General features: G+C 43.2%; 3 protein-coding genes across 5 annotated transcripts in view; 2 read left to right on the top strand and 1 right to left on the bottom strand.

The window, feature by feature from the left end:
- espn (espin) overlaps positions 1-13827 on the top strand; it is a 45377-nt gene extending 31550 nt beyond the window's left edge. For both annotated transcript variants that reach the window (XM_056773175.1, XM_056773174.1), the window contains 5 exons: positions 2342-2487; positions 3478-3822; positions 11205-11285; positions 11574-11593; positions 12471-13827. In XM_056773175.1, the coding sequence (XP_056629153.1) occupies positions 2342-2487; positions 3478-3822; positions 11205-11285; positions 11574-11593; positions 12471-12618 (740 nt within the window). In that variant the 3' untranslated portion in view covers positions 12619-13827. The remainder of the gene's footprint in view (positions 1-2341; positions 2488-3477; positions 3823-11204; positions 11286-11573; positions 11594-12470) is intronic.
- An 832-nt stretch (positions 13828-14659) lies between these two features.
- Positions 14660-21795, top strand: arhgef16 (Rho guanine nucleotide exchange factor (GEF) 16). The gene is made up of 14 exons (XM_056772727.1): positions 14660-14852; positions 15430-15991; positions 16280-16331; positions 16426-16586; positions 16671-16727; positions 17206-17366; positions 19185-19337; positions 19435-19564; positions 20132-20206; positions 20339-20431; positions 20548-20702; positions 20777-20926; positions 21129-21301; positions 21387-21795. The coding sequence occupies exons 2-14, from the start codon at positions 15494-15496 to the stop codon at positions 21524-21526; spliced, it is 1998 nt and encodes a 665-aa protein (XP_056628705.1). The 5' UTR covers positions 14660-14852; positions 15430-15493; the 3' UTR covers positions 21527-21795.
- ybx1 (Y box binding protein 1) lies at positions 21605-26188 on the bottom strand. 2 transcript variants are annotated; one of them, XM_056772730.1, is made up of 8 exons: positions 25930-26188; positions 24319-24382; positions 24140-24173; positions 23961-24050; positions 22954-23280; positions 22734-22828; positions 22123-22402; positions 21605-21942 (listed from the first exon to the last, which is right to left on the bottom strand). In XM_056772730.1, the coding sequence occupies exons 1-7, from the start codon at positions 26042-26044 to the stop codon at positions 22159-22161; spliced, it is 969 nt and encodes a 322-aa protein (XP_056628708.1). In that variant the 5' UTR covers positions 26045-26188; the 3' UTR covers positions 21605-21942; positions 22123-22158. The 2 variants fall into 2 exon arrangements, with proteins under 2 accessions (XP_056628708.1, XP_056628709.1); XM_056772731.1 differs by having other exon boundaries at positions 22963-23280.
- Between the last annotated feature and the right edge of the window lie 496 nt (positions 26189-26684).

The following is a 26684-nucleotide window of genomic DNA, read 5'->3' as shown; positions in this document are numbered from 1 at the left end:
GCGGTCAGAGAGTGGACTTTGTCAGTGTTCATTAGCGTGATCCGTTGAGAGGCGCTCGGTTCGTCTCGTCTGGGCTCTGAAGACGACACCAGCAGCATCAAACTGAAGTTCTGTGTACAGCAGAGCTATGAAAACACACTAGTGCTATCACAACACACCTTCAGGACACTGACACACAGCAGGTGATGTACACTTCTTCACTTTCAGTCAGTGTGACATGTAAAGAGTTGTGAGGTGAGGACAGATTTCAGCTCTATTTATACCTGTAGCTGTCAGCAGTCATTATTCCATCGCTGTGTTTAGTGTAGAAATGGTTTATTTCCAGACTGTTTGTTGTTGTGTAACGTTGATGTGGTGTGTTGCAGCGCTGTATGAATATGTGTATTGTTTTGAGGGTCTTTAGTTTTCCGGAGTGTCAGTGAATTATGGGTCTGAATACCAATCTTTCATTTCCATATTTAAATCAAGCGGATTTCACATCATAATCTGCCGTTAATCCTCCTCATGTTTACAGATTCTTTGCTTGAAATGTTTCAAAAACTTGAAGAACGGCCTGTTTCCTCAGATCTGTTGTGTTTGTTATGCTTTATTCATTTCACAAGTATATGTTTAGTACTTACACAGCAGTTATTGAGTGCTGCAGACCTTTGTTTAGATGTCTAGAGTTTTCAATTAAATATTTAGGGGAGAAGCATTCTCTCTCTCTCTCTCTCTCTCTCTCTCTCTCTCTCACTCTCTCTCTCTCTCTCTCTCCCTCTCTCTGTGTCTCACTCTCTCTCTCTCACTCTCTCTCTCTCTCTCTCTCCCTCTCTCTGTGTCTCACTCTCTCTCTCTCACTCTCTGTGTCTCTCACTCTCTCTCTCTCTGTGTCACTCTCTCTCTCTCTCTCTCTCTCTCTCTCTCTCTCTCTCTGTGTCACTCTCTCTCTCTCTCTCTCTCACTCTCTAACTGTGTCACTCTCTCTCTCTCTCTCTCACTCTCTCACTCTCTGTGTCTCTCACTCTCTCGTTCTCTGTGTCACTCTCTCTCTCTCTCACTCTCTCTCTCTCTCTCTGTCTCTCTCTCTCCCTCTCTCTCCCTCTCTCTGTGTCTCTCTCTCTCTCTGTGTCTCTCACTCTCTCTCTCTCTCTGTGTCACTCTCTCTCTCTCTCTCTCTCTCTCTCTCTCTCTCTCTCTCTCTCTCTCTCTGTGTCACTCTCTCTCTCTCTCTCTCACTCTCTAACTGTGTCTCTCTCTCTCTCTCTCTCTCTCTCTCTCTCTCTGTGTCACTCTCTCTCTCTCTCTTTCTCTCACTCTCTGTGTCTCTCACTCTCTCTCTCTCTCTCTGTGTCACTCTCTCTCTCTCTCTCTCTCTCTCTCTCTCTCTCTCTCTGTGTCACTCTCTCTCTCTCTCTCTCTCTCTCACTCTCTAACTGTGTCAATCTCTCTCTCTCTCTCTCTCTCTCTCTCTCTCTCTCTCTCTCTGTGTCTCTCTCTCTCTGTGTCACTCTCTCTCTCTCTCTCTCTCACTCTCTCTCTCTCTCTCTCTCTCTCTCACTCTCTCTCACTCTCTCACTCTCTGTGTCTCTCACTCTCTCGTTCTCTGTGTCACTCTCTCTCTCTCTCACTCTCTCTCTCTCTCTCTCTCTCTCTCTGTCTCTCTCTCTCCCTCTCTCTGTGTCTCTCTCTCTCCATCTCTCTCTCTCCATCTCTCTCACTCTCTCTCTCTCACTCTCACTCTCTCACTCTCTGTGTCTCTCACTCTCTCGTTCTCTGTGTCACTCTCTCTCTCTCTCACTCTCTCTCTCTCTCTCTGTCTCTCTCTCTCCCTCTCTCTTCCTCTCTCTGTGTCTCTCTCTCTCTCTGTGTCTCTCACTCTCTCTCTCTCTCTCTGTGTCACTCTCTCTCTCTCTCTCTCTCTCTCTCTCTCTCTCTCTCTCTCTCTCTCTCTCTCTGTGTCACTCTCTCTCTCTCTCTCTCACTCTCTAACTGTGTCTCTCTCTCTCTCTCTCTCTCTCTCTCTCTCTCTGTGTCACTCTCTCTCTCTCTCTCTCTCTCACTCTCTGTGTCTCTCACTCTCTCTCTCTCTCTCTGTGTCACTCTCTCTCTCTCTCTCTCTCTCTCTCTCTCTCTCTCTCTCTCTCTCTCTCTCTCTCTTCTCTCTCTCTCTGTGTCACTCTCTCTCTCTCTCTCTCACTCTCTAACTGTGTCTCTCTCTCTCTCTCTCTCTCTCTCTCTCTCTCTCTGTGTCACTCTCTCTCTCTCTCTCTCTCTCACTCTCTGTCTCTCTCTCTCCCTCTCTCTCTCTCTCTCTCTCTCCTGGTCTGTTCATCCTGGCTCAGTTTCTGTGTCTTTCTCTCAGGCAATAAATCCTTTAACATGATGTCCCCCACTGGAGATAACTCGCAGCTGTTGGCTGAAATTAAAGCGGGGAAGAGTTTAAAGCCGACCACTCAGAGTAAAGGCTACACCACCGTCTTCTCCAACAACACCCCAGCGGGGACTAATGTAAGTCCCTCACTCACAAAACTCTCTTCATGACAGGTCACAACAGCGCTGAGAAGCTGTGACGTGTCCGCTGGCCTATGATGTGATGTCATAGTATTTGCATTCAAACTTTCATTCTCCAGAAGACACAAAACTTCCTTCTCATTTGATTTCAACATTTGATAATGTATATATTATCAAATGTATATATAATATAAATGTGAGCTTGTTTATAGACAGTTTGAAGGTTTCTACATTGATAACATACGTGTGCTCTGTTTGAACATAAGTTTATATTAATAAAGGTGGCTGTACCGTACATAATAAATATTTCTATGATTATCATTTCAAATCATTTCTTTATATTATTGGCCACAAATATCAGAGAAAACACAGCGTCACACACACACACATCAGTAACGTAGAACAATCCCACGCTTCATTCACTTGACATATGTGAGAAAATGTCAGAAAGCGTTTACGTTATTCATATCCAGAAACTTGTAGCAATTAACCAGCGTTATGGATGTGACATAAAAATGCTCAGAGGATGTAGGTCTTACCAATATGCTGAACCATTTTGATAGAGTCTAAACATTAGAAAAAGATCAATTTTTGCACAAGTTTTCTATTTTAGAAAAGGCAAGTTAACATGTTATGGATGTGACAAAAAAAGAGGAAATGTTGATGGGAGATGACAGACTTCTGTGAATAAGAATGCACAATCCTGAAGCAATAATAGTAGAACCCCAGAAATGGAGAAAGGATGCCTCAATAGTATAGAACAGTTACATTTGCTTTACAAATGCTTTAAAAGCTTGAAGAGAAACCTCACATGTGTATTTGAACACTATGTACTGTAAGTGTAAAAGGTCAGTGCAGTGTTTTGTGTTGGAAGCTCATTGTTGTTGTTTGTGACATCACATGTGTACACATCATTATAGTTTGATATGAAGAGGGTTCTGTGTCAATGAAAACTGATGTGCATATTTCATTGTGACCCATCTACAGGGAGACCATCCGTCGTCTCCGCCAGAGCCTCTGCCAAAACCCCAGCTCAACGACGCCCAATCCCCAAAGCCAACGGAGTCTCCGCCGGCCACGCCACCCGCTCCCACACCCTCAGCCAGCGGCGGCTCGCCCCCCAGCCTGTCCGGCTCGCTGAGCCCCGAGCAGATCGCCCTCGCCGTCAATGGAAACGCTGCTCCCGCTCAGAGGAAAACCAGCGCGGTGGACGTAGAAAGTCTGGTGCCCACCCACGATGAGCAGGGCCGGCCCATCCCCGAGTGGAAGAGACAAGTGATGGTGAGGAAGTTACAGGTGAAGATGCAGGAGGAGGAGGAGAACAAGAAAAAGGTGAGCAGACATCATAACGTCAGACATTACAAACGTAAGCTGAGACAATGCGTCAGTCTACATGATCTTCACTCACAAAGACTCAAACACTTCATCATTTCAAGTCTAGAGACGCTAGATTAAGTGCTGATTGAGCATTTTCTCAGTTTATGATGTCAAAGTTATCCTCCTGTAGTTGAATGTTCTCAAACTGATTTCAACAATGATTATTAATAGTTTGAGCTGATATATATCTACATGGAGGACAGCTGAAGAGTGTGTGTGTGTGTGTGTGTTTCTCCTCTAAATACACAACCCTAGAGCTGCGTCGCATTACAATCTGTTGTTTAATTTAGAGTTAAAGGTCCAGTGATTGAAATTTAGCAGCATCTAGTGGTGAGGTTGTGAATTCAACCAATGGCTCACTCCACCCCTCCCCTCACCTGGAAGCACTGCGGTGGCTGACACAGAACTAAGATGTGGTCATGTTTTCACTTCTTTGCAGAAGGAGTGTATTTATGAAATGTGTTCTGTAAAGCAGTTTGTCCGTTTAGGGCTACCTTAGAAACAACACCACTTATTCCATGTAAGGCGACCCGCGCTGTATGTTAATATAAATATCTCATTCTAAGATAATAAACACATAACGCTTCATTATGTAAGGTCTGTGTACACCTCTGAACACAAAGTTGTGGATATAATAATGATTTCTGTTAAAGGTTTTTCCAGAAATCAAAACATTGGACCTTTGAGCTTGTGCTCTTGTGTTCTTGTATTGCGTGTGACATTGTGACTTCACAGTTTACTCTTGCTAACAATCAAAACACAGGTTGGTTTATGTGTAAAATGTCACCTTTATACATAGTCCCTTATGCAGCGTTTTCACAATATTAAATTCACTTTGATCGATTTGTCAGACGCTGTTGACTTTCAGTGCATTCAGGGTATTAAGAGGGTGTGTGTGTCCTGGGATCACTACAGCATTCTGATTCATATTAAACTCGACAACTCAATTTTAACTTGTTTTTGTAAGTGACATCAATTCATAGAAAAATAAAAAGTAGAAAGTTAAAATGACTTAAAAAATAATCAAGAGATGGGTGCTGGTGGTTAGAGACTTGCGTGTGCATAAAGGAAAAACATAAATATTAAATATCCAAATACAAACAAATGCAAAGAAATTGTTGACAATCTATTGCACAAGAACCACTAAACTAAAACAAAGCGGCTGGATCTCATAGTACAGCATCACGCTTTAGATCTGGTGGAGTTGAGTTGTAAGGCTGCTGGGTTGTCCGTGCATGTTGTGCAGTGTGATATTTGTCTGTTCTTTATGGAGTGATGTAGTGTTTATCATTCGGGCTGCTTTCACCATCCCTACATATGTCTGACCGGTGATGGTTTTTACATGGACATTCAGTGGTGTGATGCAAAGCCCCTTCACACTGGATCTGACACGTCAGTCTACTCAGTTCACCTTCATAGCTTCTGAACAAACGTTATTGTTAACAGTTTATTAAGATCAGAATAACCTAGTGAAGCCGCCTGGAGGCGCGAGCTATTCCACATAGAAGCTTGTATAAATTCGCGAGGAATATTCTGGGTCGTCTTTGACCTGAGGTCAATGTGAAGTATCTGTGGAATGGCGTTGGCTGCCTCAGACCCAAATTTGGGAAAAATTAAAGGCCAGTAGACTGCACTGAACTGAAAAACAAAACATCACAAAGAATATTTGTAGTAGTTAACAATGTGCCACAGATGTTATGTATTTGACAATAGCACAGAATATTCCCTAAAAATAATGAATAGCTTATCACCGCTAACCTTCACACTTCTTTTCAATTCCCTGAGAAAAATGTTACCGTACCATCCTCAACTACGATGTGTTTTGTTTTCTTGGCTGAAGTTTCCTCCTCAAGTTAAGTCATAACAAGGCGGTATCATTGCACCACTAAATTCATGTAAATGTTAAAAAGGCATGGGTTGAGAAGACTGTAATGTAAGATATGAGACAAACCCGCTGAAGGACACTCCCTCTCTTGTTTTTGTCGCTCTCTCCTCCTCTGACTCGCTTTAGTTCGCTGCTAGTGGCTACTATCAGGCCCAAGACTGGCACTATTCACATGTGCACAACGCTATACTGGGTCCATTCGGGGAACTTATGACGGAGGACGACCTCATCCGCATCGAAAGACAGATTGAAAACCTGCAGGTCATGCATAAAGTGACGGAGGTGGAGAAAGAGCTGGAACAACTGGAGCGAGAGTTGAAGCAACTCCTCCCCGTGTCAGCAGCCCTAAATCAAGACCACTTCTCTGTCAACCCCAAACAAGTTCACGGGCAAGCAGAGGACTTGCCCTCCTGGTGCAGCAAGATCTCCACGCTGCTCAAAAGCATGGCCATCCTCCTGGCCACTCTGGGGGGTAAGGAGGTCGACCTTCTTGAGATGATTAATCAAGGATATACCTATGAGGGTCTGAAAAGCGGAACGGGGCGGTCGGAGATGTTCAATTCCGGGAGCATCGGCCGTTCGCAATCCTTCTCCACTCGAGAGGACGTGGAAAAGGAGATCAAGCAGTGTGGCGTGTCGGTCAAGAACCTGAAAGCCAATTATGAAGTTCATGGCCAGGAGGATGACCAAATGAACCGCACGTACAAGCGTACCAGGTCCTTGCCAGTGGTCGGCGAATGCAGTTACCCAGCAGTACCCCTTCTGGAGGATGACCTGTTGCTCTCTCTGAGCGAAAGCCACTATCAAGAAGAAGATGGGCGGCAAGATTCAAGTTTACCACTAGTGAATGAAGAACCTATAATACCGTCCCACGCCCCTTTGTCGTACAGCGAGCCTGCTGAAAGTATTGATCCGTCGAGCTGGGACTGTCCTGACCTCCCTGCAAATCCCGCACCAAACTCAGAGCAACTCACACGCAGCCTGGAGGTGCAAACAGACCTGAGCTACGTTCAGGAGTGCATCGAAATGCGCAAGGAGAGGATTGTGTTTCTGTTCCTGGAACACTGGAGGAAGTACACAATGAGCGAGTCCTACAAGTGTGCGGGGAGAGGGAAGACCCTGAGCGTTGAAACGAACGATTCCCATTCCCTGTATTACCACAGCTTAGCCGAATCAGACAGTAGCACGCAAACGACCGAGGACGATCAGCTGCTGCATTTCATGAAACAGAGACAGGTGGTGGGAAATCTTCTCGGCCACTGGAGAACCATCATGAGCCAGGTTCCCACACGGCAAATCCGTCGACTCAGCCGCGCTCACATGATGTACTGGCCCGAGCACTTCCTTCCACACATCAACGGGTCACCCGTTCAATATGACAGTTTAACCCTTGACCTCTTCATGCTGGGCTACTTCCAACTGCTTGAGATGAACATGTCCCGCGGAGAACGCAAATTTCGCCACTTGCTCTGCTACGAGATGTTCGACCGGCTCGGCAGCCACCCATGGGAAGTGATCCGCCAGTTCCACCGAGAGGTGATGGAGAGCATTGAGAGAGGGAAACGCGATTGGTCGGATGGTTTTGAAGATATTAAGGTAAAGCATTTTGGCGACTCTGTCGAAGGCGGAGGATTGCTGGAGGCGGCCGAGCTCATTCTACCTCCGGATGTTCTCCAGGCATCTATGAACACATCACAGATGGCTCCACCTTATGCCAACCCCTCAAGTTCTTCACGGCCAGAAGTTTCCAGCGGACATCTCGAGGAGGGTTCTGTAGCGGCCACCCAACAGTGTTCCTCCCCCGCTGAGAACACCACCCCCCAGCCCACCATAACAACCGATAGTCTTCAGCTCCGACCCACCGGCGCTCACACCAGAGAGGAGCCCGATGAAGACTCCATTAAGCTAATCTATGAACTTAAAGAGTTCAGCAATGAGGAGATCATCAGATACATCGATCGAAGCTTTGCCTTCTGGAAAGAGAAGGAAGGGGAGATGTTTGACATCTGACCGAGTGGCTCAATTGCTTTGAAGGATGAAGCACAATGAGCGTGATAGAGTAACATGCCTCATGTCGAGAAGATCATTAAACTAAAGAGATTTGTTTGTGTGGTCAGGGAGGCATAAACGTCACTGCTGCATGCAAACAATTGAGCGCTGTCGGAATTTGTTGAATGGAAGAGAAACTAATGAAAGGCTTAGAAGATGCAAATGTAGATATGAAAGCTTTCTTTTCATATTTAACAGAAACATTCTGGGCTGTCAGACTTCACCACAGTTTAGTGATGTCTGTGGCACTTCATGGTACATGATGCAGTGTATGTCACATCATCGGTCAAGCACAACTGAAGTGTACACTTTCAAATCAACGACAGCCCATACGTCTGAGAACAGATGGATAGTGTTTAGATGTTATGTTGAACCGGTTCATTAACTGAAGTCATTTGCATGTAGTTATTTTGTTCTTGAACTTGTGAAACAAAAGAGAAGTGCAGTCATCACATGTAGGCCAGGACCAGAGGAATCGTGTGCAATGTTTTTATTCAGACCAGCGCTTGTCTTATGTTTCATTAAATGCTTTACTTGTGTGTAGCCATTCTCAAAGTTTATCTCTTAAAGTTGATCATTTTTGTGGATTTTAAAAAGCAGATGCAAGGTTTTTTTTATTGCCATTCATACCAGCTTTTTTACTCTTAACATGGACATTTATGATGTTTTTCTGGCATAGTTGTTTCACACGTTTGAAGTGTTTGTTAGTTTTTAAGTATTGCTGAACGTAAATTAATTCTTCCAAAGATTGTTTAATAAAATTCTGAAGTGGTAACAGTTTCATTTGTGACATCACACTATTACATTATTAATAAACATGTTGACACCTTAGTGAGAACAGATAAATAAACAACTTGATTAACTTTAAGAAACAAATTCATAGCTTAAATAAATAACTTCAAGACTGGTGTAAGCTGTGGTCGAGTTACTGTGACGTATTTCCAAGTGAAACCGAATGCCCAACAATGATTATAGAGGGCGTGGCTTGTGTGCAATCCCCAGAAGCGAGTTAGCATTTTAGCACTTCCAGTTCCAGTTAACCCGCTCATGATTTTTTAAACTTTTAATGTCTCTTAAAAAAAGGGTGGTTGCTAAAAGCGACCATTTTCTGTTACGGGGATGTTAGACGTCATCACCAATAGCCCAACGCAGACACATATCTCTAAAAAAGCGTGACGCTAACTCCGGGTTAGCCTACAAAAAGATGTTGTCATCCCTATGGATTGAATGTATAAAAGTAGATTGACAGTCGAAAGAGTTTACAGATGATCTGTAATCTGTCCAAACATGACATCATCAGAGATTTCACTTCCAAAGATTAAAACTAGTCATGTGAGTTAACAAAGTTTAACGGGTGACGTTTTGATTTGATGGGGACTTGATGTGGAGTGAAATATGAACCCGGCCTGTGTTTTCATGAGAGTCCTACTGAAACACTTACAGATGTATTGATGATACGTGATTATAACCTTTAACCCTCTGCCGTTGAATGAGTCAATAGATTAGAGAAGCACATCAATAAGAGCAATGATGACTGAAGGTGTTTTTAATACGCTTTAAGATCAACAATGTGTAAATGTGTCATTTTAAAGCATCGTTGAGTACTTTCTCCATAAAACATTTGATTGGAAACATGACATCATGAACCTGTAACCATCAGCAGTCACATGACCTCATCAACAGTTCGACTGCTGTTATAGATCTGCTTCTGTTCACACGCACATTATAAACACTCTAACCTGTTTCCATCCGTCACAGAAGACATACTCACAACACGCGTGTGCGTTGAGAAACCGGCTGTAGCAGCATCTATGTATCTATTGTCCGAGCGGAGGCGGGGGTCATTTGCATATTCATGAGTGGTGTATACTGAATGAGGCAGTGGTGCAGAGTTACATTCAAGTCATATTATGGCATGAAGAAAAACCTTCACATATGCTGCTCTCGTGTGTTTAAAGTGATCAAATAATAGAATGCGATGGGACTTGAAACTGTTGTTCTGTGTTATGGGATGCGTGTAACCTGCATGAGATGTGACGACATTAAAGTGTGCCGTCATTCTTACTTTTTTTTTCTTGCCGTATAATTCCCAGGGGAATCATGAAATATTAAGGCCCAGATTATTTTACGGTTTGTCAGTGATGTAATGGATCTGTGTGGAGATGAGAATCTGAAGATGGCCACTCCTCCTCCTCTGGGCTTTAGTTACCATCTGAATGAAGACTAGAGATCACATATCAACCCTGTTACCTGTCTGACACGAAGAGAACAAATCTTCACTTGGTGCTTTAGATGATAGGCTACAGATATCTGATATATTTCACTGACAGGTTTCACTGGGTTGGGGTGTTCTTCACACCTCTTGTCTTACTGGATCTTCAACAGCCTGAACCAAAAGATGCTGTGCCGTATTTGGATTCTATTTAATGCTTGAGGGGCGATTCACATTTCGCATCTAAAACTGTGCGGAAATCACGAGCTTCACTGCTTTTTCCTTTTTTCCCCAAAGCGCATGGAGTTTGAGCTCTCCTGGCGTCTGTCGTTGCTAAGCGAATAGGTATAGACATAGGATATATAAATTATACACACTTAAAATACCTCGCAATATCTCTGCTACTAGATTTATTAATGCTGTGATCATCTGTGTCTCCATCTTCACTGAGCTTGTCTATATTGGTTGGTTGGTTCCTGTCACATGACCTGCGGTGCGCTTGCGGCATTATGAAAAGTTCAATTATTTTCATCACGATGCGGTGGCACGCCTAGAAAATTAAGCACATCACATGCACGTCATGACCGCGTCGCTCACTATTTGAGCGCAGATACCGCGCGTCTCCATTTAAAATAATGAATTTGTGCGCGCAAAAGACAGGATATGTGAACGGCCCTTTACAGTTTGAAAGGTGTGTTGACTCATTTACATTTAATATTGGAAATTAATCAATCATCGCTAAACAACAATATCGGTAATTCTGTCTATACATTGTAAGGGTTTTGGTTTTAATATCATTTTAAAGGGAAACTCCACACAAAAATGAACTCACACCCAAGTTTTCCAAACCTGTATGAATGTCTTTGTTTTGCAGAACACAAAGACAGTTAGTTGGCAAAAGTCTGTTAACAGCTGAATTTGTTGGACATCTTTGAGTACTATAGTGGGGAAGATTATTCAAAAGTGCCCCAGAACTGTTTGCTTTCCTACATATCTTATTAAAAAACGATACTGCAAACAGCATATTTGGGTGAAGTATCCCTTTAATGATGAATTTTCAATTGTATTTCCAGTTGATTTGAAATGTGTTAAACGTTGTAATGTAAATCTGGATGTTCAGATTGAATTAGGCTGTGAAGAAAGCTTGCGGTGTGTGTCTATGAGGTCATCATGGCTGTGTTTGTGTGACAGGATGAGGAGGATGCGGCGCGTCTGGCGTCCCTGCCGGCCTGGAGGAGAGACATTATGAAGAAGAAGATGGAGGAAGAGAAGTAAGTTGAGATCACAGCTTCTGTCTGCTCTCATCTGCTTCAACATCATCATCGTTCCCTCAGTGAAGAGTTTTTACTTCTTGTTATAAAAGTTTCTCTTGTTCAAACATGTTCTGTGCTTTTCTGCCTTTTTTTATTTCTCCCTTGCCATATCATTGTGATAAGAAGTAAATAGCACTGTCAAATATTTCCTGACTGCTCCTTAAAATGTTTTCTGTTGTAGTTGAATAAGGTCAATGTACAAAACTCAAATACATAAAATCCTCTTGTTTCTCTTATTCACTCCTGGATGGACAGGGAACAGAAGAGGTAAGACGACTGCATATACAAGTAGATAATAGTTGTGATAGTTGTCGTTGTGGTAGTAGCAGTAGATGTGATCATTTATTTATCATCATTCTTTTCATCAAAACTGTCGGGTTGGGAATCAAAAATCATTTCTAGTTCTAGAACCAGAAGGTTTAGGATACTTGATATTGTTCCTCTTCAATCCCTGTGCACATTTTCAGAAATGTACACGTGTATACTTGTGATCTGACATATAGATCTGCCAACCACCATATAGAATATACTGATAAACACGGTAGCAAGATGCTTGCGGTTTGGTTATTTATTCTGTATTAGAATCAGCTGATAAATGAGAGAGAGAGAAGACAGTTTAACATCAAAAAATCTGGATCAAATTTATTTCATAATGGCTAAAAATAACTTTGTGAAGTACCCTGACTTCATGTGCAAACAACCTATGAGCAGCAGGCTAAGTGACCATTCAGGCTCATTTTTTATAATTTAGGAATCAAAACTGGATAAGAATCAGAATTGATCAAATTCAAACGATAGCCACCCCTACAAAATACTACAATAAAGAGGACACAAATAAAATAAAAAAAGTAGTGACATCGGCTCTTCATAATGTCTGTATGCGATATGATAACATAAACAAGATCATAAAAACATAAAATAAGATTTCTAAAAATGTGTGTTAATGATAAACACTTTAAAGAAAATGTCTCCATTCACCCTTTATTATATGAAAGAGTGATCACAGTATCGATAGTAGACGATAAGTCATTTTTTTGGGTGAACAGTTTCTTTAAAATGATTATAACTACATTTGGAGTGTTCTTCTATCTGAGGATATATTCATTTTTATTACATTCTCTGTTTGTTTTTCTCACCCCTGCAGAAAAGATGAGGAACAGCGACGGATGGAGAAGGAGAACGAGGAAAAGTCGGAACTGGAGCGACTACGAACGCTGGGCTACGACGAAACCAAACTGGCACCCTGGCAACGGCAGATCATCTTAAAGAAAGGCGACATAACGAAACAATAGAGTTCATCCATTCACACCTGACAGACCCTTTTATTACACGTAAAGCACAGACGGTGGTTTAGCAGACATCCTTCTGTTTGTTCCACCACACGTCACTTCTCAGTATCAAATATGAGATTCAGCTCTGAAGATGAGCGATAGAGAGATGAATAGTAAAGAATCACAGCGTCTTATGTAACCCGTCGGCTTTACCCTTCACACACAAACTCACTTCAGCTCTCTAGTAGTATTGAATGTCTACATAGGTAAAAACACATACGTTGGCTTGTAAACATCTAACTTTGGTATTTCACATGCTCTATCAAATCTATCAAATATGATCAATGTACCACACACTTCTTTATTTCTTACACTGATTCCTTTTGCTAAATGAATTTTACATATGTGAGAGTATGGATACTGATTATTCCCTCATGATATATAAATGTATATATAAAATGCAAATAAACTTTCAAGCTATTTTAGATAGTTGATAGATGTAGCAAGTCAATCTCTAACACAAAATGACAGATATTGTCCAGAAGGTGGCGTCATTGGCCACCGTGAGTCTGAAAATACCTAATATCAGATGCCGTCATTGACTGATGTTGATAAAAACACGAAGAAAACGTTTGAAAGGAGCCAACGTCATGTATCGTTCTATCTAGTGCTCAAGAGAGCTTCGGTGAGAAGAGTTTACTGTGGGATGCTTGTCAGGAATGCGCTTCAGTCCTCAGAATAAAGCAGTAAACAGATATTTTGGGGCGAAAACACGCATCACCTCTTCCTGCTCTGCTCGTCGATTGAATCCTGCTATATCTGTTCATATATATATAGAGTAAGTAGATGGATGTGGATGTGTACGTACGGTGCGAGTGTACATGCGTGTGCATACACGTGCATTGATGTTACTTGTGTGTTGTACGCCGTGCGATGGCCAGAGTCGACGTGTTTTGAGTGTTTGTTCGGTTCAGTTATGAGTATAAGAGAAATGCATGAATTACTTCTGTGAGCTTGGGAACATTCTGCTTTCTTCATCAGATGCCATAATGACAACATGACGTCATTGCCATTAGAAGATTTTCTATTTATAAATCCTCCATGTTTTAGTCCTGTAATAGACGACGGTCAGTTTCCGTGTATTTCCTCATTTCGGCCTGGCAGTCTGTCATTGTAAACTTTTATCGTTTTCCCAATGACAGAGTTCATTTAATAAAAGTTTAAGTAACAGTTTGTGTCTGTGAAATTCTTACTTGACAATATTTTATCTGAGTTCTTTATTCTGTGAATTTATATTATGTAATGTTTTTTTGGGGACTTTTTAGAAAACAAAAAGGGTTTTCATTTCTCAAAGTGTCTTCTTTTGTGTTCCACAAAAAAGGTCCCAAATGCATACAGGTTTACAACAACATGAGAGAGAAGAAATGATGATGGCTCAACTTTAAAACGATTGAAAAGAAGGTTATTAAGCAAAGTTTGCCATTCCTAAATGTTATTAAATATAATTGCATAAGGTCTATGGTTTCTCTTACATTTGACTGTTTATATTTTATTTCTAATAACATTATAATTGTGTTTTTTATAATTGTTCACCTGTCATGAAGAGCTGCCAAACACTATTTCCTTGTGCCTAGAGTGACAATAAAGTTCTATTTGATTCTAAATGCAAGTACAGCACTTTACCAGCAGGTGGTGCAAGCAGAATAATGTGCAGAAGTGTAATGTGACGAGATTTACAAAAACATCAAATAACAAAGAAAAACAATGAAACACGTTCATCAGTCTGTCCGAGCACTTGTTTTAAATCAAACAAAGAGAAAGGATGAGGAATAATAAGTGCTTTGGTAGATGGGTGTCGCCCAAGTCGTCTAAGAAAAGTCACCGCACTCTGCAGCTGTATTTGCGACGCTTTCGGGGAGCGATTTCAGGACACAGCAACTCCCAATATGTCTGCCTTTAACGATCAATGATTGGCTCTTTGTACTGGAAGGCGGGACTTCCGTTGCTGGAGAGGCCGCGATGGGCGTTGCACGTTCCCCTTGTTCATAGTAATAGAAGGGCGGCGTCTTGAAAATGTCAATAGTCTTTGGCGTCACTCACCTGCGGTGCGGTGCGTTGCGGTGACGTATCGTACTCAGGTGTGAAACGGAGGAATGTGCTGCTAAACTCTTTTTTGACAAAAATGAACATGTTCATTATCACACACAGACGAATGTGACATCTGAAATCTCCGCAGTGCATGTGACATAACACAGGTAAGATTCTTCAGTGTGACATTTCAATGTTCGCGTTTGACAATCTGGGCGTAAAGTTGAATGAGTTTGTGTTTATTAATGTGAAGGAGTTAAAATGTCCGGCCTGGATCTCTGTGAACTGTTTGAACTCTCAACACGAAAGTCTGATTGTGTCCCGTGTTATAAGATGTGTATGAATAATGTAACAGCACATTTCAAAAGCGTGTTATATTGTCACGAAGAAAAAGCGAAACTGTTTAGACAAGATTAACTAATGAAATAAAATCGTTGTTGTCGAACTTTTGACAAATGATCAAATGTTTGTGGGTTAAATATCATGAATGTCGAGCACGTGTTCAGTCAGAAAATGTATTTGACCTGAACATGAATCTTGATCTGTTCTTATGTTTTCCATGATGCGAAACTCTATTTTCTGATTCGACTTGATGGCGCTTGATTCTGATTGGCCAGCCTCAGGCAGCGCATATGTGTGTTTCTGGAGTTGTGATCTGCACCTGAAGCCTTGAATCACTAACGTCAGATGGATTCCAGACATCAAGGTTAACACGAGCATGTCTGTGTTGTTGTAAATGTACAGGTGGACTCCTCATGTTCCTTGAGTGACAGAAAGAAAGAGAGAAAGAAAGAAAAGTGCTGGTGCCATGACTCACAGGAAGTCTGACGGATCCGTGACGGATGACCGAAGTGACCTGCTGCTGTCAGAAAAGCGCTTCAGTTCCGTCCTTCAGCTGGAGCCAGCGTCCGGTCGTTCAGTGTCCAGCGTGGATCTGTCCAGAGCGGATTCTCCTGAACGTGACAGGAGAACACCTGTGGTCCTCAGCACCCAGAGTCAAGCCGCCCGACGGCTGGGCACGCAGCAGCTCATTCCCAAGAACCTGGCGGTGTCCAGCCGCCCCAAACCACGCCATCACACCACCGTGGTGACCCTGCCAGTTAAGGATCTGTCCTGGGAAGACTACGACAGCGATGGAGGCGACGGCTCCTCGTTCAGGAGGAACCGCAGAAATAAATCCTACCGCGCTGCCGTCACCAGTCTGAACATCGAGGCTTTGACATGCGGAGACGAAACCGACCTTCTTCCCCCTGTCTGTGAGGACACAACCGTGAGCTCCAAACAACCTGCCAAATCTGGACACAAGGTGAGTTTCCTGACCGTCACTTCCAAATAAACCTTAAGCACATTCACATATGAAGTAGATTTGTGGACGGTGTGTAAAAGATGAAGCACCGCTCTGACTTCTAGTCATCTCTGCAGTCGTGTGGAAGAAAACTAGAATCACTGCTTCAGACTGTCAGAAGAGTGTTTCTGTCACATATATTCCCACACACACATAGATTTAAATGAGACATCTCTTCAAAGTTGGATTGACATGAAAGTTGTGAAGAATGAGTGTGTGTGCCTCACATCATGATGTCTTTTATCACAGAGAACACTGGGCAAACTCCGAAACAGGAAACAGGCCGGATCCTTTAAAGATGGTTGGTACTCTTCATGCTCTGCTTTATTATGACAACGCCAGGATGCTGTGTGTGTGTGTTCAGAAGCATGATGTGGATGTTGTTGTTGACACAGACCCGCGGTTCTATCAGGAGATCAGAGAGAGAGGTCTGAACTCTAATCATGTGAGCACAGAAGAGGATGAGTTGAGTCCGACTGAAGCCACTGAGCAGGATCAGACCATCGTGGTGAAGAACTATAGAGCAGCGTATATCACCTGGAGTCAGTTAGATCAGGTGTGGAACATCACAAACACACCTCACACTTCTGCAGACCATGTGTGTGTGTGTGTGTGTGTGACGGACCTTTTCTTTTCTCAGGTGAAGGAAATGGGCATTCTGGACACCATCACCCCTGAGGAACGTAAAAGACAAGAGGTGAGTGTGTGTTTCTCACATTCAATGTCCCAGTGTCCACATAACAGTCACCCTACACCACAAACACACACACAAATGCTGTTATTTCGGATAGAAATGAAGAGTTGGTGCAGAACGTCTGGAGTGGTGTGTGTGTAATGGGAAGCGAGTGCTTGATATTGTTTCTGTCAGAGAGTCAAGTTCTCTTTTGTGTAAACACTAAAGTCCAGCTCATGCACACACAGACACACCCAGACACACTGCTTCATGTCTCAATGATTGTCCAGATCACTGTGTGCCTTCTACTAGCACAGGTTATTTATTCATGGATCTATCATTTAATCAAATTTATGATTGATCTCCTGTGACATCATGTGAGAGCGCTGCTGACACACAACACACAGTGTGTGATTCTAGACACAGGACATGTTTGTGTGGTTCACGTGTGTGGCACTCTTGTTTGTGTGTTAATTGAGATGTTTTCTGTGTGTGTGTGCAGGCCATCTTTGAGATCATCACATCAGAATATTCATACCTGCACAGTCTCAGTATTCTCATCCGCCATTTTAAAGACAGCGTGGATTTAACAAGCACCATGACCGCTACAGAACGTCATCACCTCTTCTCCAACATCTCTGTCATCATGGACATCAGCAAACGGTACCACCTCCACTAATAAAGCTCATAAAATCACACACGGTGACATGAAGTAAACACACGTTTATAGTTCCCTCCTAACCTTTCAGGGAAAAGAAATTCAATTACAGTAACTAGTTCCACCCGACACTGTGTGTGAATCACGTAATGTTTCTAAAGAGGAGCAGTGAAATGAACACAAGAACAATTCTGTCTGAAATGAAAAAGCAGGATTGATTGTGAGGATAATGATAAAGCACACTTTGTCCCATCCTTTCAAACTCGGGTTGCTAAAGAAGGTTATAATAAGAAGCAAATCTGTCTTTGTTTTGTTTTGATGTCAGCTCGGTAATAAGTGTATCCACAAAGTGATTCTTTTACTGGGAGCACATGAAAAAAACATCATCACATCCACTCTTCTTCTCTTACAGGGTTTCTCACAGACTGCTTTGTGAAATGCTAAGTAGTAAAGCCATACAAACATCTCTCTTTAAGAATATAAGAGAAGCGTTTGTTTCCAAAATGAGATAACTCAACTTCAAATTCCTCAAAAATCATGTTTCTATTGTCATGAAGTTATTATGGGTTAAATCAAAACATTTACTTTTATCCAAAGCGATTTACATTTCATAATCATATACATTTATACTTGGGTATGTGCAATCCCCTGGAATCCAACACACAACCTTGCATTGTTTACACAATGCACATGCAATGCTCTTAACACTGAGCTACAGGAAAAAAAACTGGACTAAAAACAGGATTTTTGAAAAATGTTTACATTTACATTTATGCATTTGGCAGACACTTTTATCCAAAGCGACTTACATTTCATTGTCTTATACATTTATACATAGGTAGGTGCAATCCCCTGGGATCAAACCCACAACCTTGCTCTTCCCACTGAGCTACAGGAAAAGATTGTTTAAAACAGAGTTTCTCATTTGGGAAATGAACTCGATGATGAATAGAGACAGACGCAGGTTTTGGGCTTTAATGCACTGATTGAGTGCTGACACATCTCACTGCTTACATTCACTTTACAAGAGCTGGAAATGAGGGGGAACACTGTTCAGTCTGTGTAGAGATGAGTGTGACTTATTGTGATCAGAGATGTGTGTAACTGCAGCGCCGGACGAGTTGAAACTCGCTGGTTAAACTGGTTTAACAGGCTTCTTGCTTTTCACAGCGGGGTCTTTCTCTCACACACACATTGAACCTGTTTCACAGAAACTCTGTGTGTGTATTGATTTACATAATAAAGGCCACTCAGTGACGGGATTGAGTTTATGATGAGAATCACTCTATTCTCGTGTGTGTCATGATGGCAGTATTGAGATTTGAGAATGACTGAAGGTTGAGCTGATGATGTGAATGTTGAATGAGCAGATCTAACGTGAACGTGCGTGCGTGCGTGCGTGCGTGCGTGCGCCCTCTGCTGGACAAACAATATCCGTTTAAACTATTACAGACATTAATATGAATGAATGTTCATTTTAGTCCTTTTCTATTGCGTTATAGGTCAAAAGACCCGCATCAGTCGTTACTTCAATCATATTTCGTTTTGATGAAATAAGAATTCAACCCTGTCAATGGCATTTACTCCATGGTCTTAACTCATGTTAGTTGGAGTCGGTATACTTGTTAAAGGTTCATTCAAGGGAACATTTATAATTATTCATCTATGTTGGAGATATTTGCAGTGGTGTTCATTGTTAGTTTGGAGCATTCTTGTAAAGCATGTTGGCTCTTTTCTATGTGTGAGCGGGTCTGGGTGTCCGGCTCTGTTGAAGTGAGATGTTCCTCTACGAGTGTTAAGCACATATTTTGTGTACATGTCAGCTTTTTTCAGGATCTGGAAAAGCGTCACCATAGACATCCTCTGATCCAGGACATCAGTGACATCGTACAGAATCACGCCAGTCATCACTTTGAACCTTACATCATCTACTGCTCCAATGAGACCTTCCAGCAGAGAACCCTCCAGAAGCTTCTGTAAGACACGCCTAACAAACACGACTGAGTACCTCATGAGTCAAATACAAACAAAAAGTGCAGTTTGGTGTAATGATTTGTTGATGTGTGTTTTCAGCACGACTAACAGTGCGTTTAGAGAGACTCTGAAGCAGATTGAAAGCAGTGAGGAATGTGGAGGTCTGCCCATGATCTCTTTCCTCATCTTACCCATGCAGAGAGTGACCCGTCTGCCTCTGCTCATGGATGTAAGACACGCACACGGTCATCCACATCTGCTAAAAAAACACACACACACAGAGCATCGTCTTATTGTTTTATTATCACCACCACAGGATTCATTCTGCACGCTTCTTCCCAAACACACACATACACACACAGGCAATGAATGTGACAGTAAATGATCTCTATAGAATGGATTCCTATGGCATTTTGCTGTGGAAGAACCCTCAACAGTGAACATTTGACACACTGTTGATGTTCATGTAGACTAAAAGGCTGGATGGATGAGCACGAGTCAGAACGTAAAATTGATATCCATTTCAGCAGCACATCTGAATGTCAATGTTATGTCTGGTCAAGGGTGGGTGTCAGTGAGAAGTCTTGATTTGTTTTCCTAGAGAAGACAACAGTAATTGAATGTGTGGTTTGTAACGTCAATGGCATCTCAACCGTCATGTTTAAGATGATCCAGCAGGTGTAAATGTTGATCTTAAACACTCTCATACGTGATGTTTGATCAGAGCTGAACGTGTTGTTTGTATGTTATCCGCTTCTAACTGTTTGTCTGTTGATTTGTTCTTGTCCTCACACAGACCATCTGTCAGAAGAGCCCTAAAAATACAGCAGAACACTTTGCTTCCCGCTGGGCTCTGAAGGCTATCAGTAAGGTACTGTGTGTGTGTGTGTGCATAAACATGTTGATCTGTCTGTCTCCGTCTGTTGTTTTTCAGCACATGTTATGATGACGATAGAGACAGAAACAAAGATAAATATGAATGCTGTGATTGTTTCTGTGACAGCTGGTGAAGAGCTGTAATGATGGAGCGCGGAGGATGGAGAGAACGGAACAGATGTACACCATCCAGAAACAGATGGACTTCGGCAAAATCAAGGTACAACACTGACCTGAGAGCATGAGGAACGCTTTACAGCATTGACAACAGAAATGTGTCTTTTGGTTTCATGTGAAAACTTTATTTAAAGTGTTGTTGTGTGAATGTGATGTCAGCCATTCCCACTGGTGTCTTCATCACGCTGGCTAAAGAAGAGCGGGGAGCTGGCGGTGTGCACTGAAGATAGGAGTCTCTTCAGAAAAGCTTTCAGCTACAGGAGCTGTATTCTGTTCCTCTTCAATGATGTGCTCATCGTCACCAAGAGAAAGAGGTGAGAGTCCTGTTAGATTCACTGTGAGGAAGCACATGAGCGTGACGCTCACTTTGTCATGTGTTTTTGTGCAGCGAGGAGAGTTATGTGGTGTTGGATTATGCTACTGCAGAGAACGTGAGCGTACAGGAGGAGCTGAGCGACTCTAAACTCAATCTGAAACTGCTGATGAATCCCAACAGTGACGGCCGATCTGAACACATGACGCTCGTGGCTGAAAGCAGGTGACCCGTGTTGCTCATTCACACACTGATTTTAATAAGAATCCAATAACACAACACATTAAAGACAATTGGGTTCTCTCCCCTTTTTTTTTTAGGAGGACTTTTGTATTTTATTTTCTATAGAAACTTTGTGTTTGGCACTTGTGTTTTTGTCGTAATTGACTAAGACGACTGGGTGAAGTGTTTGTCTGATGTGTTGTAGACTGGACAGAGCTCGCTGGGTTACAGCTCTCTGTAATCTCAAACACAAGAGCATCACTGATGACGGTGAAGCGCTGCCGCAGTATGAAGCCACTAAAGCGTACCTGCCCAAAACCCCAGATGAGCTGAGTCTACAGCAGGCCGAGCTGGTCATAGTCCTGCAGGAGGTGGAAGGTCAGTACACCACATTCAATTCATACCTGTAGAGCTTTTCATTGGGTGAATGGTCACCTGTAACGTGATTGGTTTCTTCCTGTAGGCTGGTATCATGGAGTGCGAATGAGAGATGGGGAGAGGGGCTGGTTTCCTGCTAACTGTGCCACTCAGATCACTAACCGCACGGCCATGGAGAGCAACATTCAGCGCATGGAGCGACTGCGCAAAGAGACCGACGTCTGACAAGACCGTCATTATTACCAGAAGAGTGTGTGTGTGTGTGTGTGAGCGCATGTGTTAGTCAACAAACAGGAGACATAATACAGGAACTGCTTCTGGTTTTATTTGAGCTTGCTTTTGTTAAAATTCATGTTTGGATACATAAAAAGTTATTTAAAAATGTCAAACTGACCAGATATCAAATTACTTTTAAAAACCATTTGGTGTAAAAACTTAAGACCGATTTAGAAAAACATCTGCTGTTTCCCCAAAACTTTTAGCTGTCACAAAAATAATGGAAAAAAAAACAGGTCTGCATAGAGTCTGCAGGCAATCGGTGGTAATCTGGTCGAAATGCATTTTTGCAAGCTTAGACAATCGACGAGTCATAGTCATATCTGTTTCTTATTGCTCAGATCTTCAGATGTTTCTTGACAATACTGCAAAGACAAAGAAAATGTAAAGGAGTCAGATTCATCACCTTTAACTGTCACAGACCAGTATGATGCAAAACAAACATCATCTCTTTCCTTTCATTTGGGTTTATGACCCAGTTACATTTTCACAAACAAACTCAACACTGACGTCATGTCATGTACAGAAAGTGACTGCGCACTGACCCGGCAGGATGGTGCAGATGGTCAAGCCGGTGGCGGTTAATCGGCTCCGCCCTGTTGGGCTTCGGGAGCGGCCGGTTTGTCAGCTGATGCTTCAGCTGCTTTGTCATCCTTGCCGTCCTGAGGCTTGTTGCTCTGGGGTCGTCTGCGGCGGTAGTTGAAGTTGCGGCGGTAGCGGCGCTGACGGGGCTCCTGGCCCTCACCGCTCTCTCCGCCCTCGCCTTGATTCTCCTTATCATCCTCCTCCTCCCCTTCTCGTGCAGGCCGGGGACGTGGGGGACCCCTGTGGACACAAGACAGGTTGACGCTGGGAATTCGGTGTCGACATGACATACACATGTTTGGTTTTGTTTTCATCGATGTGAACAATGCAAACGTCCACGCAGAATCTTCTAACACGTACTGTCAGTTTCAAATCGGGGAATTTAAGCGAGCGAGTTCAAAGTGAACTAACACTTAGAATGTTTCCAAAGATATTGATTAGGCTGACCAAATAACAATCAGCGATGAAAACATGCAAGTACATGATGAGCGTTTCACATATTTCTCATGCCTCATTACAGTACTGACTCAGTGTCACAGCCTCCTCACACCTGTCAAGACAACATGCAAACCTTGTTCTGAAACTTGGTCGGAAGCCTCTGTAGTTCTGCCTCATTGGTTTGTTGCCCGGTTCTGGACCACCTTGGTTCTCATCACCTTCCCCGCCCTGTTAGTCAATAACAACGCATCCAATCAAAAACATGTGGGAGATTATTTCTCTCCTGATTTAATAGTGAAGTTCTACTGGGACATGAACAGAGTCCTGGAAACCAGTGAAAAATGTCAACTCACATCACTCACCTCAGCCATATCTCCTCTCTGAGGCGTGTTGCTGTAAGGGGGGCGTCTGCCGTAGCGCCTGCGCACAAAGTATGGTGGGTAGCGGCGTCTACCGGCGAAGGTTGGTCTCCGCTGCTGCTGCTGTTGCTGCATGTCACCCTCAGGGGCGCTGTCTCCTTCCTCCCTCTTCTCCTGACCCTCCCCCTCTCCATCGCTCGGGTAGTCGCGAGGGGGGGCCCTCCTGCGTGGGTACCGCCTGTAGCGGTTCCTATCAGCTGCGTACTTGCTCCCCTGCACAGGGACTCCACCCGGGCCAGTAACATTGGCTGCCTCAGCACCCTTAGATAGTGCAGATAAAGTGCATATCAAACATCTGCTGGTTCAAACAGTGCACGTTTGGTCTGATGGCATCATCATGAAACGAAGCGGAACAAAAACCTGATATTTGATCAATATCACCCTGACACCTAACTTTATAATGAGTGGAAAGGAATTTCACAGGGTTCTTCGAAATGCACTCTTGCCTCATAACTGATCGCTACAATGCTTGTGGCATTATAATGGTCATTGTAAAAAAAATCCTGGTATTGTTTTGCCGACAAAGAACATTGAGCAGTGTCATCATTTAACAAAACTTTTTCTTAAAATAAGTAAATGGACACCAATTGTATTTAAATGAATTTGTTAATGTAAAGGAAACTGGATTGCTGACTAGAACAGACACTCATCCAGCAGTCTAGATTGATTCGTTCATTCATTCATTCATTGATCGATGACTAATATATGGGATACAGGAGAACATGATTCATCAGGTTGAACTGGTCGTGCAGCATATTTGTTATTGATGGCATTTAAAAATCACTCATTTCTGACAGATTCCATTCAGAGCTCAGTGAAATGAAAACAAGACTCAGTACAGCTTCACATGATCTTCCAACTGAGTTTGGTTCACTATGACAACTCAGACACTCAAACAGAACCGGTTCCCAACAGACAACCAGTGCAGTTCAACAGCTCACCTTCTCCCCCTCTACAACATCAAACTCCACAGTCTCTCCATCCCCAACACTGCGAAGATATTTCCTTGGGTTGTTTTTCTTAATGGCCGTCTGGACACAAGAGCAGCAGCAGTAAGAACACATCCCAAAACATAGCGTGCTGACAGAATGTCTCTTTGACGTCAAATAATAATAACTACCTGGTGGACAAAGACATCTTCCTTCGTGTCATTCCTGAAAAACAAACAGAAACATTACAAATGCATGTTTGGTGCATGCGGGTGCAAGTCAGGTCTGGCTCTGTAAGCATGCCAAGGCTTAACAGGATTGTGCATGTTCCTTGACCCACATATTACATACATGAGTAAGAGTAAATTACCTGTTGATGAAACCATAGCCGTTCCTCACATTGAACCATTTCACTGTCCCCAGGACTTTTGTTGCTATACAGAGAGAGAGAGAGAGAGAGAGAGAGATGAAGTTAAATACAACAGCACAGAGTTTTCAGAGAGAAAGGCAGTTCATTCAGTGCCATCTATAAATAACCATCAACTCTGTTGCTTTAAATAGATGGTGATGTGAGGACAGCTGCTGTTATCAGAACAGACTCCATCGCCATGAAAGGTCTGCCGGTTAACTCAACCTCTTGTGTTTGACTAATGTTGCTCAAGACGTCGCGCGCTGTAGAAAACGCGTAGCCAGAAATACTCCAGGAGGCTAGAAACACAAAGAGCTAGACGAGAGCTGCTAACAACATTACCCTCAAATATACACGATATCACAGCATTGGCGTCCTTATAATAATGCTTTATTGAAGATTTCACTGTACACCAAATAACGATGATTTAAAGCATCGGGGTAATGTTGATGTGTAACTGCAGGAAGTGACAGAGATGAGATGCTAAGTGTAGTTAGCAGACTAGCATCCGCCATGTGGCCGGACCGAAGCCAAACAGCACACTTTCTCATCATCATCATCATCATCATCATCATCATCATCATCCTTCTTCCTCCTCCTCGCCAACGAACACTTGAAACGCGCTGTGTATTTTCTATAGATCGCGATTAACCGGCGATTGGTGGATACGCGTGTGAAACGCGCCCTACTCTAGACGCGGCTCAGACAAAAGACGCGTCCATGATCCCCGCGTCACGGCGGACATTTTATACGAAGGAGGCTAGGAAACGCATGATGTGCTCACGCACGTAACGTTGTCGATCGTGTAATAATATTATCTTTTGACTAGCGGGATCTTGAAGAGACCGCGCTGGTGTTGATGGAGACGAGGACACGTATGCACGACGCGTCGAACGCTCCACGTGAACAAAGGACGCAGATTAACTCGGCTTAAATTTGATAAACCTCCCAAAACAAAATGATCGATTCGAATCCATCTCGACACTGGACACTAGAAACGTGATCGTTGGCCCGAGTGCGCGCGAGTTTCACGCGTCTGACCAGCCTCGCGTCGAGATCTAAGATCCAGCTCGTGGCCGCGACACCGATCCGTGGCTCATTGTTCGTTCATAAGAGTTAGTTTAATAACAGCTGTGAATGTTTATCTCGTCTTTAACACTAGCGGCTCAGTGCTGCTCGCGCGTGTGGCAGGCCGCGAGCCCGAGTCATGGCGGTCCGCACGCGGATGTGATGGAACGCGGCGGCACGCGAGAGAATGTTTATCGTGTCTGAACGAGATACACGAACTAATTTTACCCGAAAACAATAGAGAGAGAATTTAGCCAATTTTACGCTAAACGTGTGGCAAATAAACGTAGCCACAACGATACAGTTAACGTTAATGAAATCAAGCGGAATAACGACTGCACACAGGCCACGCGCACGCGCTTTCACTGACTGAATCGTTTCTGAGGTAAAATTCTCAAAGTCGTTAATCACCGACCCGTGAAAAGCTTCCTCAAAATATTCGTTCATCTTTTAATGTGCGAATATAGCAGCAAAACATGGACACTGTACCCCCGTCTGGCTTACCGATGACCTTCTTATCCCCCGCTGAAGATGCGGCTGTCGGGCTGGACGGGCTCTCCGCGTCGGCGGCAGGCTGCGGCGGCTGCTGCTGCTGCTGTGTCTCGGCCTCGCTGCTCATGGTGTTTGATAGTTGGTAAAGCCGGCGGCGGCTCTCTAGTGTGTTTTCCCGGTGCTAGATGGTAACCTGGGCCGGCGGTGGTAGGGGGCTGCTGCCTTCGGGCTCTCCGCTTTACTTTCTCCGCTCCCGTTGCCGATCGAACTGGACGGACTGAGTTATGATGCCGGACGATATTCTGTCCCGTCACTCCACCCATTCCTCCATCTGATTGGTCGAGCATGTTGCGATCAGTCGACGGCGAGAGCGAATTGGTTACATTTACTGCCAATCATGGGTAAATCTCGTTACGTCTGCCCGTGAGGGGTTTTTAAGGAATTGGCACCAACTAGAATACAAAACCAGATCTAACATTCCGATTTATATTTCCACAAAATAGAAGAAAATATTTACAAAAAAATCTTTGAAAGAAACTCCCAGATTGGTATGTTGAATGAACATTGGACGCACTTGATGGTAAATATTTATCTAAAGAACCACACCCCAGTATGACATAAACGTACACAACAATGACTGAACTTTGTTCTTATGTTAACACAAAGGCGTTTATCTCTTTCAGAAAGGAAAGTAAAAAGTCAAAATATCTTTCGTTTCACTCCCAAGTATCTCGGCCTTTGAACGGTATGAATGATAAACAGAAGTA

Source organism: Triplophysa dalaica, chromosome 18 (assembly GCF_015846415.1).
Source record: "Triplophysa dalaica isolate WHDGS20190420 chromosome 18, ASM1584641v1, whole genome shotgun sequence".
Classification (NCBI taxonomy): domain Eukaryota; kingdom Metazoa; phylum Chordata; class Actinopteri; order Cypriniformes; family Nemacheilidae; genus Triplophysa; species Triplophysa dalaica.
The sequence above is the reverse complement of the archived record's forward strand: the minus strand, read 5'-3'. Positions and strand labels throughout refer to the sequence as shown.